Below are 16474 nucleotides of genomic sequence, written 5' to 3'. Positions count from 1 at the left end.
GAGTGAAGGGGTTCAGAAACTAAATGGAATATACTGCATCTATAATAATTGGGTATCCATATCTGAATATTCAAGTGAGATATATGATATGTGAATAGGCTGTGTCTTAGGGCAGCTCCAGTGCTGGGTTCGGATTGTTCTGCACACAACACAAGTCTAATAACACTAGCGTTCGATTCTGCCTGTGTTGACATCGTTTTCGTAGGGCCCACATACGAGATAAAAAATGGCTCAATCTCCTGAAAGCCCTCTCTCTCGCGCCAGCAACCAGCGGCTATCTGAATTAAAAAATGCAGCAGCAGCAGCTCACAAGTTGACTCATCAACACGTGTCGTTTTTTACTCTGACATCGACAATTTGGTTGCCACTGTGTTGATGATTCGATTCAACTCTCTCGGTTCACTTTTTCACACACTGGTGGTGCCCTTACAACCTATTGATTTCTTGCGACTAGATCATCATCTGAATAGGCCAAGTTTGCTAAATATGTTGGCCGTCGGGTATATCGCTGCAGTTACTTTTTTCCCTCTATAATTCTCTACTGATTAAGTTGCAAACTCTATGCAGTTACTTCACCTCTTGCTACAATGACTACCACTGTACGACATTGTTCTAAACTGTAGGGAGAAGTCGGAATGCATAACGAGAAGCAAAATGAACCGACGAAGAGATGAAGCTGGTTTTTCTAAGCCACCGGTTTTCACGCCACCGTGAGAATGCACAACCGCAGATCACCTTTTTCTATGCCGCGGTCCCTATAGCTAGCCACGGAATGGTCAACCGTGCAGGAGACCGACCGGGGAATGTCAGGCGGTGAAAGCCAAAGCCGGTTAAAACTGTGCCGAACACATAGGCCCCGTTTCGTAGGGTTTCGGCTCTCAAAAACAGCTCCGGCTCTGGCTCCTCAGATGGAGCGGCTTTTCTGATGGAGTTGGAGCCGTTTTAGAAAATGTTTGGCAAAACAGCTTCACTTGTTAGATTGATGTGTAAGCCGCGTGAAGCCACGATTTCATGGCTTCACCTTGCCTGTGTAAGCCGCCGACGACTTCAGAACCGGCTTCACGTGTGAAGCCGGTCCTGAAACAAACGTTTGGGAGGGCTTCACCTGAAGCCGCTCGTGAAGCCGCCGGTGAAGCCCTCCCAAACGGGGCCATAGTAGCATGTGGCGGTATGGTAACGGATTAGTGTTTATGTAGCGCGGATCGCGGATAGTGGTGATACAGTGGCAGCGGATCTAGCCACGCAAACTTATGGTAATGACACTTATCTCACGTTTCATGACACTCCTCTCTTCTCTCTCCTCATACTATTGGTATATGTTAGTAAATTTAATGTCCATGACACTTTTATGACACTGCCACTGAGATTGACCTCAGTGGCGTTGTTGCTGACATGTTCGCCTTCCTTCAACAAGCTTCAAATTTTGCTTGTTTCTTTATGTATCACTAATAGTAAGTTTTTTACGTGTCTACAATTAGATACAGAATCTGCAAATGAAAATAAATCGAAAAAATAAATTACCGTCAAGGTTGGGTCTTTGGATTCCCAAAAACCGAAATCAAATGCCTGCCAGCCTCGTTTTGCTGGTGACTCGGCGACGCCCCGCGCGCTGGGCGGGCGGCGGGCTCGAAGGCACGGCTGGTGACCTGCGGCGGCGCAGCCGCATCCTAGGGCAAAGGCGGCAGCGCACAAACAGAGCGGACCAAGCTGCGGCACGCCTCGTTTCGCTGAAGATGATCCGGCGTCCGGCGATCAGGTACCGTGGCCAGCGAACGACGGCGCCGCGAGCCAGAGTGCTCAATTGCTCATGACCGCATGAGGGCGACGACGCGGAGGGAGCGGACCTGCAAGCTTAGGCTGGTATGCCCCTGGTGTGGCTGGTTTCGCCGATGATCCGGCGATGCAGCAAATTAAGGCGGGTGGCGGTGGCGGGGTCGCCGCAGCGGGTGGCCGGCGACGTTGCGGACAATGGCAACGCGCCCGCCCCGGTGGCAAGCGACGGAGCAGTTTGGCTGGTTGCTAAGGCACGCATGAGGACGGATCGACGCGAGGGGTACGGCGGAGGGCGTCGCGCCTTGCGCGCGTGAGGAAGGAAACAGCCGGCGGCTTGACGCCCTCGAGGTTGGAGCGTGGGAGGGGGAGGGAGGAACGGCGAAGGACGGAAATGTTTTGAACGCTGCGGGTGCGGGAGCTGGGAGAGGGCCTCGTCGTGTGGCCGCCTCGTGTCGCGGGTGCTCGTAGAATTGAATTCCGCCGCAACAGGTGGAGACACGCTGCAGAAAGCGTCGGTTCGGCGTTTTCCTGCCGTTTTGCGCCAATCTGGGCCCCACCGGGTACCTGTGGCCGTGTGTTTGGGCGATTTTCGAGTTGGATTTGTTTGGCTGGATATAATCTCCGACCCGGTTGAACTCGCGTGTTCTTGAGTGGTCCACCTCTTATTAGAATGTAATAGTTGTATAAGATGCATGCTAGTCTAATGTTGATTTTTTTTGAGAGCAGTCTAATGTTGAATTGGGAAGCACAATGATTGATAAGAAACGGAAAATGCATGAGGACCACTTCAAGGAAGCGAATAGCGATAGTTAGCATGATTCGATATTCTTCCATACTACGAGCAGCGGCAGAGCCAGGATCCAAAGCTAGGGGGCCTCTCCTTTCCTTCTTCCTCCTCCCTCCTCTCATTCCTTCTTCTTCCTCCTCAAAATTTTCTCCTTCCTTCTTCTTCCTCCACAAAATTTGTAGGGGGGCTTGGGGGGTGGGGGTGGCTTCCATGGAGGCCAAGGTGGTAGGGGCTTGAGCACCCCTGGCTCCGCCACTGACTATGAGGCATCTTTTACGCCAATGATAAATAAAAAACTAAGTAGCTAAGAAATATATGCTATACACGGTGTAAACAAAAACACTAATATTCATACATATATTTATCTTTTGGAATTCCAATTTATAGATCATTTTATAAAATTTGTACTGTATTTTTTCCTATATATCTTAACATAATGTATATCTAAATGCATAGTAAATAATATGTATTAAAAAAAATCAAAACAACCTATATTTGGAACGGAGCGAGTACTCTAATATTTTTTCCTCATATGAGTGATGTATTATTTTTTTGTTTGTATGTGACAGCTCATATATTGTTGTTGCCACTAGTGTTATGCAATCTACCTCACTAACAATGTGTCTGCGTCCACCTTACAGAAATTGAGATAACCCCACTCACCCTTCTCTCCCCCTCTCCCCTCTCCCCTCTCCCTTCTCTCCTTCCCCAAACAAATCTAGGTTTTGTGCAAATACAGTGAAATTCTCCATCATTGAAAATACGAAGACCAAGACAACCAAAGCCATTCTTCTCAGTTTTTTTTTTGTTTTTTTAGACTAGAGATTCTTCTCAGTTTATTGGGAAAAAGGAGACTACAAAGATTGAGATAATCCCCACACTCACCCTACTCTCCTCTCTCCCTTTTCCCTTCCCCGAACAAATCTAGGGTTTTGTGGAAATGCAATGGAATTCCCCATCCTTGAAAATACGAAGACTCAGACAGCCAAAGTCATTCTTCTCAAATAATTTTTGCTCTCCCAACTTCAACATGGAAACATAGGAGAAGCACACTAGTACTCCCTCCGTTCCAAATTATAAGTTATTCCAAGAATCTTAGAGAGTCAAACTATATTAAAGTTTGACCAAAATTATAGAGAAAAACACAAAGATTTATGACATCAAATAGGTGTACTATGAAAATATAACTAACAAAGAATCTAGTGATAATTTAATTGATATCGTAAATGTTATTATCTTGTTGTATAAATTTGGTCAAACTTATAAAATTTTGACTCTCCAAAATTTTTAGGATGACTTATAATTTGGAACGGAGGGAGTAGTGTTTTTTCTTCTGGAAGGAATAATGGGCGGAAGTCCTGCCCCACCCCGGCCACCTCCCTCCAATTCCGACTCCTCCGCTGCTCGCCGTGCTCCGCGTCGTCGGCGAGCTCCGCGCTCGCGGATTCCTCGCCAGGCTGGAGATCCCGGAGGCCCAGCTCACGGGCGCGCGCGCGTCCGCCCTGTTCGACGCCGTGCTCGCGGCCTTCATCGCCGAGGCGTGGCACCCCGAGGCGGCCTCGTTCCTCCCGATCCCTCCGGCGCCGCTCGGGGATGGCTTCAAGGTGGAGCTCCTCCGCCTGCTCCTCGCCGTGCGCGCTCGCGGCGGGTTCGCCGGCGTCGCGTCCTGGGCGGCCGTCGCCGAGGATGTCGGGCTCGGCCCGGCCGACGGCATGGCCGTCAAGCTGCTGTACCGTAAGTACCTCGACCTCCTGGATCGGACCTTCGACAAACCACCGGAGGACCGCAAGGTGGGCGAGGGCAGCGGCAATGCCGGCCGGCGCTTGGGCTCCGCGAAGGACAGGTTCCTGTCGCCGACCAAGGAGCCCACGAGCGCCGGATCGCCGCACCTGAAGAGGAAGAGGGAACCCCTCGTCGGGTTCCTCAACTGGGTGCGTCTTGCGGCGAAGAGCCCCGCTGAACCGGGGATTGATCGCCGCGGCCTCTCCTCCGCCGCGGTTGGGCTCCGGGAGCAGATGCTCGCGGATAATGGTGAGAAGCTGGAGGGGATGCTCTGCTGGGTGCGCCTTGTGGCCAAGAGCCCCGCCGCACCTGGGGTCGTCGGTGGCAACTGCGACGGTCACCGCTCCACGGCGGCTCTGCTACGGCGCCAGATGTTTGCAGACATCGACTGCAGCAATGAGCCTGCCTCGCCGCAGGTAATTCGTTGCGTTACCATTCACCATTTTGATCTCTGAATGCGTTGCTGCCTTTACATATAGTTGACTACCCTGCGCACGTGCTCATTACAGTTGCATCTGAGATTTCAGACGAGTCATATCTATTTTGATGATCTGTTCAATTATAGCGTTTGTTCATTAGATTCTCCTTTCATTGTTCAACTATAGCATTCAGTCATTACATTTTTTTCCTTTTAATTGTGGCATTGTTTTATTATCCTGTGACGGTTCCAAGCTAGGGCGATGGCCTCAGACCTCAGGTGGTTGCGCACTGTTGCGCACTGCAGCCAGCCATGACAAGTTGTGGTGCACATCAGGGCCAACACTCTTATTATATCTAGGAATTAATTTATTAAAAGCAAGTGACATTTTATCTCTTACTACTCTATCCTAGCAAAGAATGTAATTCTGGGTATACACCTAGACAATCATATTGTCCATGTACATAGCCGTGATTGTCCAGATACAATAGCCAGAATTGCATTATTTGTTGGGACGGAGGGAGTATACCAGATTTACTAATCATAAATTGTGCAGGATTAAAATGCTACCATACCATGTCTCTATTTGACTGTTCCAGGGTGTTATTGAGCTACCTGTGCAAAGAAGCCACGGTCCTTTGAATTCACTCCAACTACATAAAGTGCCAGTTTGGCAGCGCTCCAAACCAGCTCCGCTTCCGCTCTTGGTTGCTCCATTCCCCCACCCTCAAAACCAATCACGTTTGGTGGCGCTCCACTAGCTCTAGCTCCAACCGACGCACCGGCATCCATGCAGAGCCGCAATTTGACCTCCAGTGCCGCCAATCAACCTCTTGGAGCTATGAATCAAGCTCCAGCAGCCGCGTATCGATCAGGACAAGTGGAGCGTGAACCTATGGGTGGGGATGAACTTCGGCTACTACAAATCGAACAGGACGAGCGGAGGACGGACCGCAAACCGACCTCTGACCGAGCTACAATGGCCAAGTTCTGGCAAGCGACCTAGCGAGAATGAGCGGCCGGGGTATCGGCGACGACGAGCGGCTAGGGGACCGATGGTGGGTGATTACCGCAAGCAGAGATTCTAGGGAACTCCCTCTCGGCCAGGGGTGTAACACGCAGCAAGATCTCACCTTGTGATGAGATGACTCGAGACACAGGTTTAGACAAGTTCGGGCCGCTAAGGAGTGTAACGCCCTACGTCCTGTGTGTTAAGAGTTTATTATTTGGCATCGGGAGCCGATCCCCTTACAGGTGCTAGTTCCTTTCTATTTATAGGTGGTTGAAGGTCCGCGGAATATTCCTCCGATAGTGGGAACGCTCGCCCCAAATGGGGGCGCTGTCCTGTAGTTACTACCCTGAACCTCGTCAGATGGGATGATGTTATAAACGACGGTGAACAAACGGCGAAGAACAACAAGATCAAACCACATGAGACACGAGGATTTAACGTGGAAAACCCTCCAAATGCGGAAGGGAAAAACTACGGGCGCCAGCCATCAAATCTTCACTATATCGGGCCAAGTTCAGCTAGGCGGCGCCTAGACGGCGACTAGGCGCGACTAACCGGTAGTCGAGGGGGTTCCGCCACGCCTATGGGGGTAGGCGGACCCCTAGGCGGGCGGAGGTCGCCGGTGAGGTCGGACGGCGGGCGCGGGCGGCGTTGGACGGCGGGCGCGGGCGGCGGCGGGCTCGGACTGAGGGAGAGAGATGCGGGAGAGGAACTGGCGGCGGGGACGCGGGCGCATGGGTGCGGCGGCGGGGACGTGGGCGCAGGGATGCGGCGGCGCGAGCGCTAGGATGTGGCGGCGCGGGATGCGGCGCGGGCGCAGGGAGCGGAAGCGGCGCGTGCGGGAGAAAGAGGACGAACTGGCGGCGGCGTGCGAGAGAGGCTGCGCGAGGATGCGGGATATGGTCTGAGGGTACACTGTGGAGTGCTGGGCCTTTAAATGGGCTTTTTTTCTCCCTTTCATGACCTGAGGCTTTAATGTGGAGAGTTGGGCCTTCAAATGGGCCTTTTTCTCCTTTTTCATGACCACTCATCTCTTTTTTTTCTTTTCTTTTAAGTATTTATACATGTATTATTCATCGCCTAGAAAAACGCCTAGGCGCTAGGCTAAGGGTCAGCGCCTAGAATCCGCCTAGCGCCTAGCTGAACTATGATATCGGGTGTGTGTTTACAACACCTAACAGCGGCTTACAAGAATAATTATCTAAACTTTGCTCCGTCGGAAGTCGGCCTTTTCTTGTGCAATGAATTTGGATCACAATATAATAGATGATGGCTTGTCGGGCCCACCCAGCCAATCCCGAGGTGAGCCTCGAGGTTTCCCGGGGCGACCCGGGGTGTCCTCCATCTTCCGTAGTGGAGACCTCCACCCAGGGTGCTCTGCATCTGCCCCGGGCGATGTCCCAGGCTGTTTCGGGGTAGACGTGATGTGATGCGAAGTGATAGGGGTGGGCCCCTGCCACCGTCCACCACCAGCTGATGGGACACGGCTCAGCGGTCTATCCCCCAAGCCGGTTTCTTCGCCGATGGCTTATCTTGACTCCCCCGTAATCATAATGTTTTTACGGCGAACTGCGCTCCCTCGAGCCCCATGCCTGCGGGAGGGTGGCGCGGTGCAGTGAACCCCTAGAGTTCCAGCTCAGTAAATAAGTTTTTTATCGAGCTGCTTCTTCTATCCAAAGGAAACTTCTCTCCTAGGACTCCTTGCAGCCGCTGCGCAGTGGGCCCCCACCTAGACAAGGACGGCCCACACTTTAGGCTCCTCGAGCGGGCCATGCCTCCTTCTGTGGCCTGGGATTAGTAGACATGAATCCGCTAATCGAGTCTTTGTCCGGGGTTATGGGTACCCCCGTTCCCATTACGCTGATAGGAACAAGTGGGAATGAGCGGCAGAAGCAGAAGGGAATCAGGTGGAGCAGGTTTTTCCGCTCCCCATTTTACGTGGAAACGGGTGAAATGCTCCAACTTGAGTCAGAGAAGAATTGGGCATTTAGTAGCGCTCCGCCGATTCTCGTGCTGAGCGGAGCGACTAGAGCATTGCCAAATGCACCCTAAGAGAACTCCCTCTATTGTCCTCTCTTTGTTGACCACCACCACCATTGTGTGTTGGTCATAACATCACGTATCTTATTGTGGGCAACTACTCTGTTATCTTCTATTTTTGGTTGGTGATGAGGACTAGGCCCGATCTTCTGAGAGGTAAAGGTACGTTCGACTGGTGGAGAACTCGACATTGACGATCCGGCTTCAAATCAGCGTGATTCGAACCCTGCAACCGCTACACCACTGCTCCGTTGGTTATCAACCAAGCACAACTTGATTGACTTCGCCAAGAAGGCTTTTACTGCAAGCGAATCGAAGAACACAAGCAAGAAAGGGTAAACACGCAATCTGAAATTGCAGATGTGTATGAAGCAAAGATCAAGATGGGGTTCAAGCTCTGATCACAAAAGGACTAATCGCCACAGTGGTGTAGAATAAGAACGAGGGCCCTGGATCACTGTAAAAGGACTTGTCGCCACAGTTACAACTAATCAATCTCAGTTTCACGAGGAAAACTAGAACTAACAAAACCCTCACCCTAATATGGCAGTGGCTGCTGATTATATGATGGTTGGGGCGTGCATAACCCCCTAGCCACGTCCATAATGGACCCCAACACGATACATGGGCCAACAGTCCAAAAGATGGTGTTACAGCACCATGACAGATTCTGGACGTTCTATTGTTTCGACGATTCCCATCGACTCCAAATGAATTTGGGCCTGAGACCGGTGCCATTGGAAGCTCCTTGAAATTATCTTTTCATCCATATAGAGAACGTCCAAAATGGACTCCGTATGCGACCTGGTCATTGATTTTCGTGCGGACTGCACTTGGACTCCGAGATGAACTCGAACTTGATTTGGGCCTCCACCTTGGCAACTCAAATCGGATAAGCTTCGGGCCTCCATCTCTATTTGGATATCCATGCTAGTCTCTTGGGTCTCTATGCCATTCTCCAATTGTGGTCGTACCCATGGAGGACATGTCCTCATCAGTTGGGAATGGCACCAAGAGTGTTATATTATAAAGCCTTACTCAATGCAAGCCTAAACCTCCCATGACTACAATTTGTGCATGGATACTATTACAACCCATAATAACTAAGTGAATCAGTACTTCCATATGGTTCCGCCATGACCTATAGTGAGGGTAACAAATAGATTAATTCGAAAAGCATCTATTAGTGATCGTGCCTAAGTTGGATTCCACTACCCTCTAGAATGCTAGTTTTGATGATTGTCAAAGGTCCTACTCACCAGTGCAAATCGCCGAAGACCAAGAAGTGGCTTATTTATACCAAGCATTCCTCTTACGACTGGATCCAATCTCCTGGTCCCTACAGAAAGGAAAAAAAATTCATGTTCTTCCTTTTAGGAAGGGAGGATTAGGGAAGTCCTATTGATTATTGCTTTCTACGTAGGAAAAGCATGACAAAAAAAAGGTTCAAATGGTACAATCTCTCGAGCATAGAGATCTCATTTTTCTATTGGCCTCAATGTCATCCTCAACACACAACACACATCTACCTTGGGTGGATATGTTATGGCCAATATGATGTTTCCTCGTTTGGCATCCTCTATCGATCAGTGTCCCTTTTGTCCAATGTCCATCCTTTCCAAACTTAAAAGGGGAGGTGTGCAACTAACCCATATAGTAAATGAGGCATTACAAAAAAAAGAAAGCATTATAACACTTTAGGCTCATAATGATGTGGTGCCTATATTACTGTTTTTGGATGTAAACAAGACTTTCGTCATCGGGTATGGTGTGTATCTATGATGTGCCCTTTTGTATCTATGATGTGCAAACCTTGTATTTTTTTTGTGCATGATGGGTTGCACATTCCTTATGCTCTGATGTCACCTTAATGGGTTTTAATGTCTTTCTTGCAATGTGTCCTCCAATCTTGGTCGTGACCACCAAAACCATGACCATACCTTCAAGGCATGCAAGTGTGCAGCTGTGCCACCTCAGCTACTCGACTCCTATAAAATCCCAAGGAAGAACTAACCCTACTATAATGGTCAATTGAGATGATAGGTCACATTTCAGATGTTTACTAGCTCATTTTTGCCAGGATTGATGATGTATTCCATGTTGGAGCATTAAAATGTTAGAATGACAATCAACGAATGACAATACCACAGACAGGGCCAACACTCGAGTAAAAAAACATGAAGGACTTCTCCTGGCAACTAATGTTAAGTCTAACAATTCTCGACCTCGAGGACCTCCATCTTGGCAAGGACTCCACGAGTTCGAAGCTCACCAATGATTGCTGAGCACAAAGACCAACACATTGGCCGGACATGGCAAGGTTTGGCGGCACCATGACCAATGTTGAGGCGGATGTGCCTTGGGACGACTCGTGACTAGCTCTTCTTTGGATTCAAAATACTGATCTCAATGTGAGATCAAAGATTTGTATCTTAAGATTTTGACTATTAGTACTTCAATAAAATTACTCAAACTTGCGGTGGAGGTGCGCCCAAGACTTTGTCTTAAGAAGTGATACTTACATGGTTATTGTTGCTTTAGCTTTCATATACTTGCATGGTTGTCTCAATGACCCTTCTCCCCTCGAGTTTTCACTATTCTAACCAATGTAGCTTGTGAGAAGTTGGTAGGTACTTCAATGAATGTTTTTTATATGAAACAAGGTACACTTGCATGATTATTGTTGCTTTAGCTTGCATATGGTCTATATATATGCAATTGGCACATGATTTTAGTGGTTACCATATTTAACACTTAATTTCATGTTTCCTACTCAAGTCCTCGTGTATGAGTTCATTCCCTTTCCTCTTCAATTTCTCTCGATAGAACTAGAACATATCGATTAAGTAGATGACTTTAGATTAGCTCTTGGGATTTTTTTGGTTATTTCGGTGGTGAGTTGATTGGCCAAGGCCTTCCCTCACGATGATGTAATCTTCCATCAGCAAGAGTACCCTACATTTGTCTCCTTCAACTTTGACGAAAGACCTAGTCTGTCGATACTAGAAAAGGTGGTTGTGTGACGCGGTCAAGGTGAAGCATATAGTTTGGGGTCTAAATAGACCCAATCGGGCAACCGATAGGTTGAGCCATATATAGTCACAAGGAATGGTGACCCAATTGGGCAACTGATGGGTTCAGCCATAGTCACAAGGATCGGTGTCGATGTAGCATTCCTTGTCCTAGGAATGTCGTCCCCATTTTGAAAATGTGGGAACAATCTTGTAACACCTTTTCACCAATTTCCTTGACCCTATCGATGGGGGAAACATTGTGACTATGAGTTGAACCTTATGGATAGGACTACAACATCCCGGCTCATCATCCCAAAAGTTCTTGGTTCACAACCCACATCTCAATCAACAAACATCTCAAAGAGGACTTGCTGGCGGAATCTAAGGTGCCTCCTGATACTTGAACCAACATAAATCTCGTGTCTCCATTTTGAATTGGGACACTACAATGACATAACACAAACCCATGATCTTAGTTGTTGTGCTCTGGTTGTCTACGCATTGCATCCATGCTGATGCAATGGTATTAATGTTAAATCCATGGTCGTTACACTTTGTTACTTTGCTAACCTTCCTAAAACTACAGAATTCAGTGTTAACAAAATATATCAAATGCCAAAAATTGATGCAAAGATGTTTCTTGTTAGGAAACTTGCTCCACGTATCCCTACAGAGCTCAGGTGCTTGTCTACATGGGCTTCTTCCCAATCCATGTTTGGGTCTTTTGAAAAAATAAATATAGCTCCACAACTTTAACTGATTGTTAATCGATGCTCACTACTTGGTCTACCTGGTTATCCATGTTAGTGCTCTAGCTCCAAGATTGCAAATATGGTAACTTTGTTTTTTGTTGACATTGGAAAAATCATGTAGTGATTCAGAAAGTACTAGAACACAATCTGGTGCCCTGGAAGTAATATGAGGTGCTTGGAATTGATGACTATGACTATAGCCCTTGGTAGAGTTACCAAAGAAGAAAATGTTCTATTTGATATTATGGACGACTCGTTACGAAGGGACTGTTTTGTTTTTGTAGGATGGTCCAGCCTATTGCTCTTTTTTTGTGCTTATTTCGTTTTAGGGGGTTGGTTTATAAGGGACTACTTTTGTAACTTCTTGGTATACCTATGGATTGACTAATTTCTATTTTGAAGGTTGCAATTTCTTAACCGCGGCGGTTTCCAATCCTGCCAATAGTTAGCATACTCTTTATTGCTACTATGGGGCCCGGAAGCACAGGGGGATTTTACTCATTGGTTTCAATTAGGTGGTCTGTGGACTTTTGCCGCTCTCCATGGGGCTTTTGCACTAATAGGTTTCATGTTTTATTAACAGATTAACATTTTTCTTGTAGTGTGTTATTATCTGTTACCAGTTCTGTTAATTTCATGTCCGGTTTCTAATAGGTTTCAAGAGATGATCTATTTGAATTGCAAAAAAACATCTTTTTTGCTGATTTAAATCAAAGTGGTTGTTTAGCAGTAAGAGTGGTTTAATGTTAGCATTTCGGCCTCAAACAAGATAGAGAATTGTAGTTGTGGAATTGGAATTGCTTTCATGGCCACCATAGCAAACATTGTGCCGTGATGGTAATCTATTTGTTAGATTTCTAACCATTTTTAATTCCCAATTATACACCATGCAAAGATAAATAGTTTTGCACTTCTAAATTTATTTATTAGCTTTGTGTTGTTTGTTAGTATCATAATTCATAACTGATATTGTTCTTTCAGATACACTATTTTAGTATAATAAAATATTCCAGTATCTATGTTGCTTTGGTCACACTGTTTAGAACATTGATATTGGTGCATTATTTTGTGCTGAAATATCTTTACTTTTGTGTATCTCTTTGCTGTTTTAGGTACGTTATTGACAATTTGTGCTAATGATCTAGCTAGTGATGTACTGTGAACATATACAGCACTAACGTATTATCCCTTGTTCATGCAGAGGGAACATTCAAATGAGGAAGCACTTCCTTGTGGCCAAGCAGACATTCCACAATGGACTGGGAAGCCGTCATCACGTTATTACGATGACCGACGCACATTGAGATTTCTTGGAGAACCTATTCTGCTTCCAGAAAGTAATGAAGCCCTTGATGGTGGTTCCATTGGCAAGGGGAGGCAAGATAATTGCAACCGTCAATTCCCAGGTTCCATTGATTGTGTCAGGTTTCATGTGGCAGAGAAAAAAGATGAACTGAAGCGCGAGCTGAGCCCAGCATTTTATAAATTGGGGCTTGACAAAACCGGTGAGGATGCAGCACTCACATGGACAAAGGGTGACGAGAGGAGATTCAACACCATTATCCAGGACAACCTGCCTACATCCAAGTACAATTTCTGGGGCAAATTGCGTGCTGCCTTCCGCTCCAAAGGCAGCAAAGGCCTTGCAAGCTATTACCACAACGTTTTCCAGGTCCGGCGACGGGCCTACCAGAACCACGTGGCTCTGAATGCTGATAGTGATGACGATTCCATAGAGCCTGGCTTCCTATACACTCGTCAAGGGGATGTTAAGGGTAGCTCCAGGTCCAGGTCTACTACTTCTTCCAGGAACGGGAGAAGCTCTTAGCAGGCTGGCTTCCTATACACTCTGTCTGATTCTGATAGGTGGTCACTGCCTATCATGTACCGTAGCTCTCCAGGTGAGCAGCTTCCAATCGAACTCAAATGAAGGGCGTTAGGGCTTTAATTAGTCACCAAATTGGTGATTGAAGATGCTAAGGTAGACTTCTGTTGGGGTATCTCTCCCTGAGACTTATTAATTTCCCTTTTTGTGACTGGTGGTTTGCTACCCCATTTGTTTGGTCTGATCTGTTAATGTTGACATTTAGACTGTCTTCTAGTTTTACTGTTATCGGGTGTTTATTTGATGAATGTTGTAGTTAGACTGTGCTATTCTTTTTTTTTAAAGTCCAATTTTCACCATTTAACTGTTACATAAGTTCGATTCTCAACCTTCAACTACAAAAACAGATAACGGAGGTCATTCAACTGCTGAAACCAGATAAATTTAGCCCTTTGATTGATTTCAAAGATGATTTTTTCATTTAGTAAAAATTAAAAATATTTAAGTATAAAATAAAAAATTTATAAGCAATTTACTTTAAATCAAAACTTATGAAATGGGTACCAACTTTTTTTCTAAAAATATAATCTATCTATTAGCACTTTATTTGTCAGTTGTTCAGACCATATCTTCCTTATCTTTGTTTGCTTGTAATTTTGCCTATTGATTAAACAAATAAGATTCAAAAAGAGCAACAATAGATATGTTATATTTTTTAAAAAATAAATTAATTTTTATATTATAGATCTCATCAGATTTTTAAAAAAAAATACAAAACCACATTTGAAACCACCGAAGGGTTAAATTTGTCCGGTTTCAACAGTGGATCGTCTTTATTATCCGGTTTTGTAGTTGGAGATTGGAAATCAGACTTAACTGAACTTTTCCCTTTTTTATTAGATTTTGCAGCATTGAGTTCATGGGTCCTCAGATACCAGTTTTGAGATTATGATGTGCGCTCTCATTGTTTTCTATTTGCATCTTCAATCTTTGTGATGGGTATGGACATCTCCGGAACCCCCTATTTGTGGTTGATTTCGATGATTTTTACTGCCATCATTTTTTCGGATTTTATACATTTAAGGCCATAATCTTGTTAAATTTACTTACACTAATGAGTTCCACGAATTTTGATCAATTTGGCCAAAATTGTACACAAAGTTCCTGCACAACCAAGCCAATTCAACTTGATTTCGTCCAAGATTCACATCCGACATGGAAGTTCTGGTCCATACACAGTGTTTAATTCAATTTCGTGCACGTGACCGACTCCAAGGAGAACATACAATCGTTGATGGACGCGTCGGTGCAACGGATGGCCAGAATCAAGCCAGAGCTAGGCCGACCGGTCTAAAGGAGGCCGGCCCGGCCCCTAACTGACACAACCGTTACCGACTTACAGAAGCAATCCAGAGTGTCCACCGAAGAGGCGGTGGCACGTGGTCACCATCCCCAGGCCAACTGGCCCAAGGGAGGCGGCCCGGCCCTACTTTGCAGCCTCTAAGCTTCATCCTTCGTGTGGAAGCTAAGCCAAGTGATGCACTGGCGTACAAGACACGCACAACCCTCGTACCGACCTTGAAGTACTATAAAAGAAGCTCCACACCTCACTTGCAAGACACCATTTTGGAGAGAAAAAAGTTCTCAATCTTAGTGTGACATCTCAGCCTTGTTAAGTGGGCCAGTAGGCCAAATTGAACAGTGTTGGGCCGCGGTACTGTAGCAGCGCGAGGTACTGTAGCTGCGAGTGCAGGGGCTCCGAATTGGGCCGGGCCTAATGTCGGTACTGTAGCTCGAGTATCGTAGCACGTCGGGGTTACTGTAGCTACACTGGACACTATTCACCCCGAGGCTTAGTCCCGTATCGGTTACCGATACTGAGGCAGACCAGCTTAAATAGCTGAGTCTGGGAAGGCTATTAACTCCGGTTGCAATTTTTTGCGCGAAGCGAGGACGAAAGCGCAAGAGAGTTAATTAGCAGGTGTGGTTCACTCAACGTGTAGAGTGGATCTTAGCCGTTATCCCGGGCGGGGACGTTACTCTGATATCAGAGCCGACTCTCGCCGTTAGCACTGGACGCACAGACGTGTACATGTGTTGATTGGCACTAGGACATACAATCGTGAGCCAAGAGAGGTGATCCTGGTCCTTTGTCCCGTATGGTTAAGCTGGTTCGATGTCTCGACGAGGACGTCGAGTCTTAAGGGGGTGCATGTGACATCTCATCCTTGTTAAGTGGGCCAGTAGGCCAAATTGAATAGTGTTGGGCCGCGGCACTGTAGCAGGGGGGGGGGTTACTGTAGCTGCGAGTGCAGGGGCGCCGAATTGGGCCGGGCCTAATGTCGGTACTGTAGCTCGGGTATTGTAGCACATCGGGGTTACTGTAGCTGCACGGGGCACTATTCACCCGAGGCTTAGTCCCATATCGGTTACCGATACTAAGGCAGACCAGCTTAAATAGCTGAGTCTGGGAAGGCTATTAACTCCGGTTGCAATTTTTTGCGCGAAGCGAGGATGAAAGCGCAAGAGAGTTAATTAGCAGGTGAGGTTCACTTAACGTGTAGAGTGGATCTTAACCGTTATCCCGGGCCGGAACGTTACTTGACCAAAATTTTCCTTCAATTTTTGTATAGCAACTTGAAAAACTTTTAACACGAAAGTCGTTAATCATTTGAAACCCTACAATTTTGGTTTTAGACAAAAGTTCATTTGAGCTATATTTTAGAAATTATTTTTAAAGCATATTTGATTAAAATTTGAAGGACGGTTTAAATGTTTGAAAATTTTGAAAAAAATTCAAATTTGAATCAGACAAATCTCTCTCTCTCTACTCTCTCTTTCCTCTCTCCCTCCCCTGTTTTGCGCCGGCCGAGCCGAGGCCGCCGACCACGCGCCATCCTCCTCGGCCAAAATGCCTCCACGCCACCGGGCTCTCCCAAACCGCCCCCCAATCCGCTCGGTTTCGCCACGCAGCGCCGCCCCCTGCACACACACCGAGGATGGCCGCCGAAGCGCCACGGCGACGCCATGCCGAGCCGGCCAACCACGCCTCGTCCCTTCTCTCGCCCTTG

At 46.9% G+C, this 16474-nt stretch overlaps 1 protein-coding gene across 1 annotated transcript; it reads left to right on the top strand.

Moving 5' to 3' along the window:
• The first annotated feature begins 1889 nt into the window (after positions 1–1889).
• On the top strand, positions 1890–13767 carry LOC120647859 (AT-rich interactive domain-containing protein 1-like). Its single transcript, XM_039924682.1, has 4 exons — positions 1890–2024; positions 2500–2581; positions 3917–4758; positions 12780–13767. Exons 1-4 carry the CDS (start codon positions 1890–1892, stop codon positions 13404–13406), a joined length of 1686 nt encoding a protein of 561 aa, XP_039780616.1. The 3' UTR covers positions 13407–13767.
• The last annotated feature ends 2707 nt before the right edge of the window (positions 13768–16474 follow it).

The sequence above is a fragment of the Panicum virgatum genome, chromosome 9K, assembly GCF_016808335.1.
Source record: "Panicum virgatum strain AP13 chromosome 9K, P.virgatum_v5, whole genome shotgun sequence".
NCBI lineage: Eukaryota > Viridiplantae > Streptophyta > Magnoliopsida > Poales > Poaceae > Panicum > Panicum virgatum.
This window is presented reverse-complemented; position numbering and strand designations above follow the sequence as displayed.

What these genes read in the sequence shown, in the direction of transcription:
- LOC120647859 (XM_039924682.1), top strand. Translation starts at nt 1,890, where the DNA reads ATGATCCGGCGATGCAGCAAATTAAGGCGGGTGGCGGTGGCGGGGTCG. An exon ending in CAAGGAAGCGAATAGCGATA is followed by an intron (nt 2,582 to 3,916) that starts GTTAGCATGATT and finishes AATGGGCGGAAG; the next exon opens with TCCTGCCCCACCCCGGCCAC. An exon ending in ATGAGCCTGCCTCGCCGCAG is followed by an intron (nt 4,759 to 12,779) that starts GTAATTCGTTGC and finishes TTGTTCATGCAG; the next exon opens with AGGGAACATTCAAATGAGGA.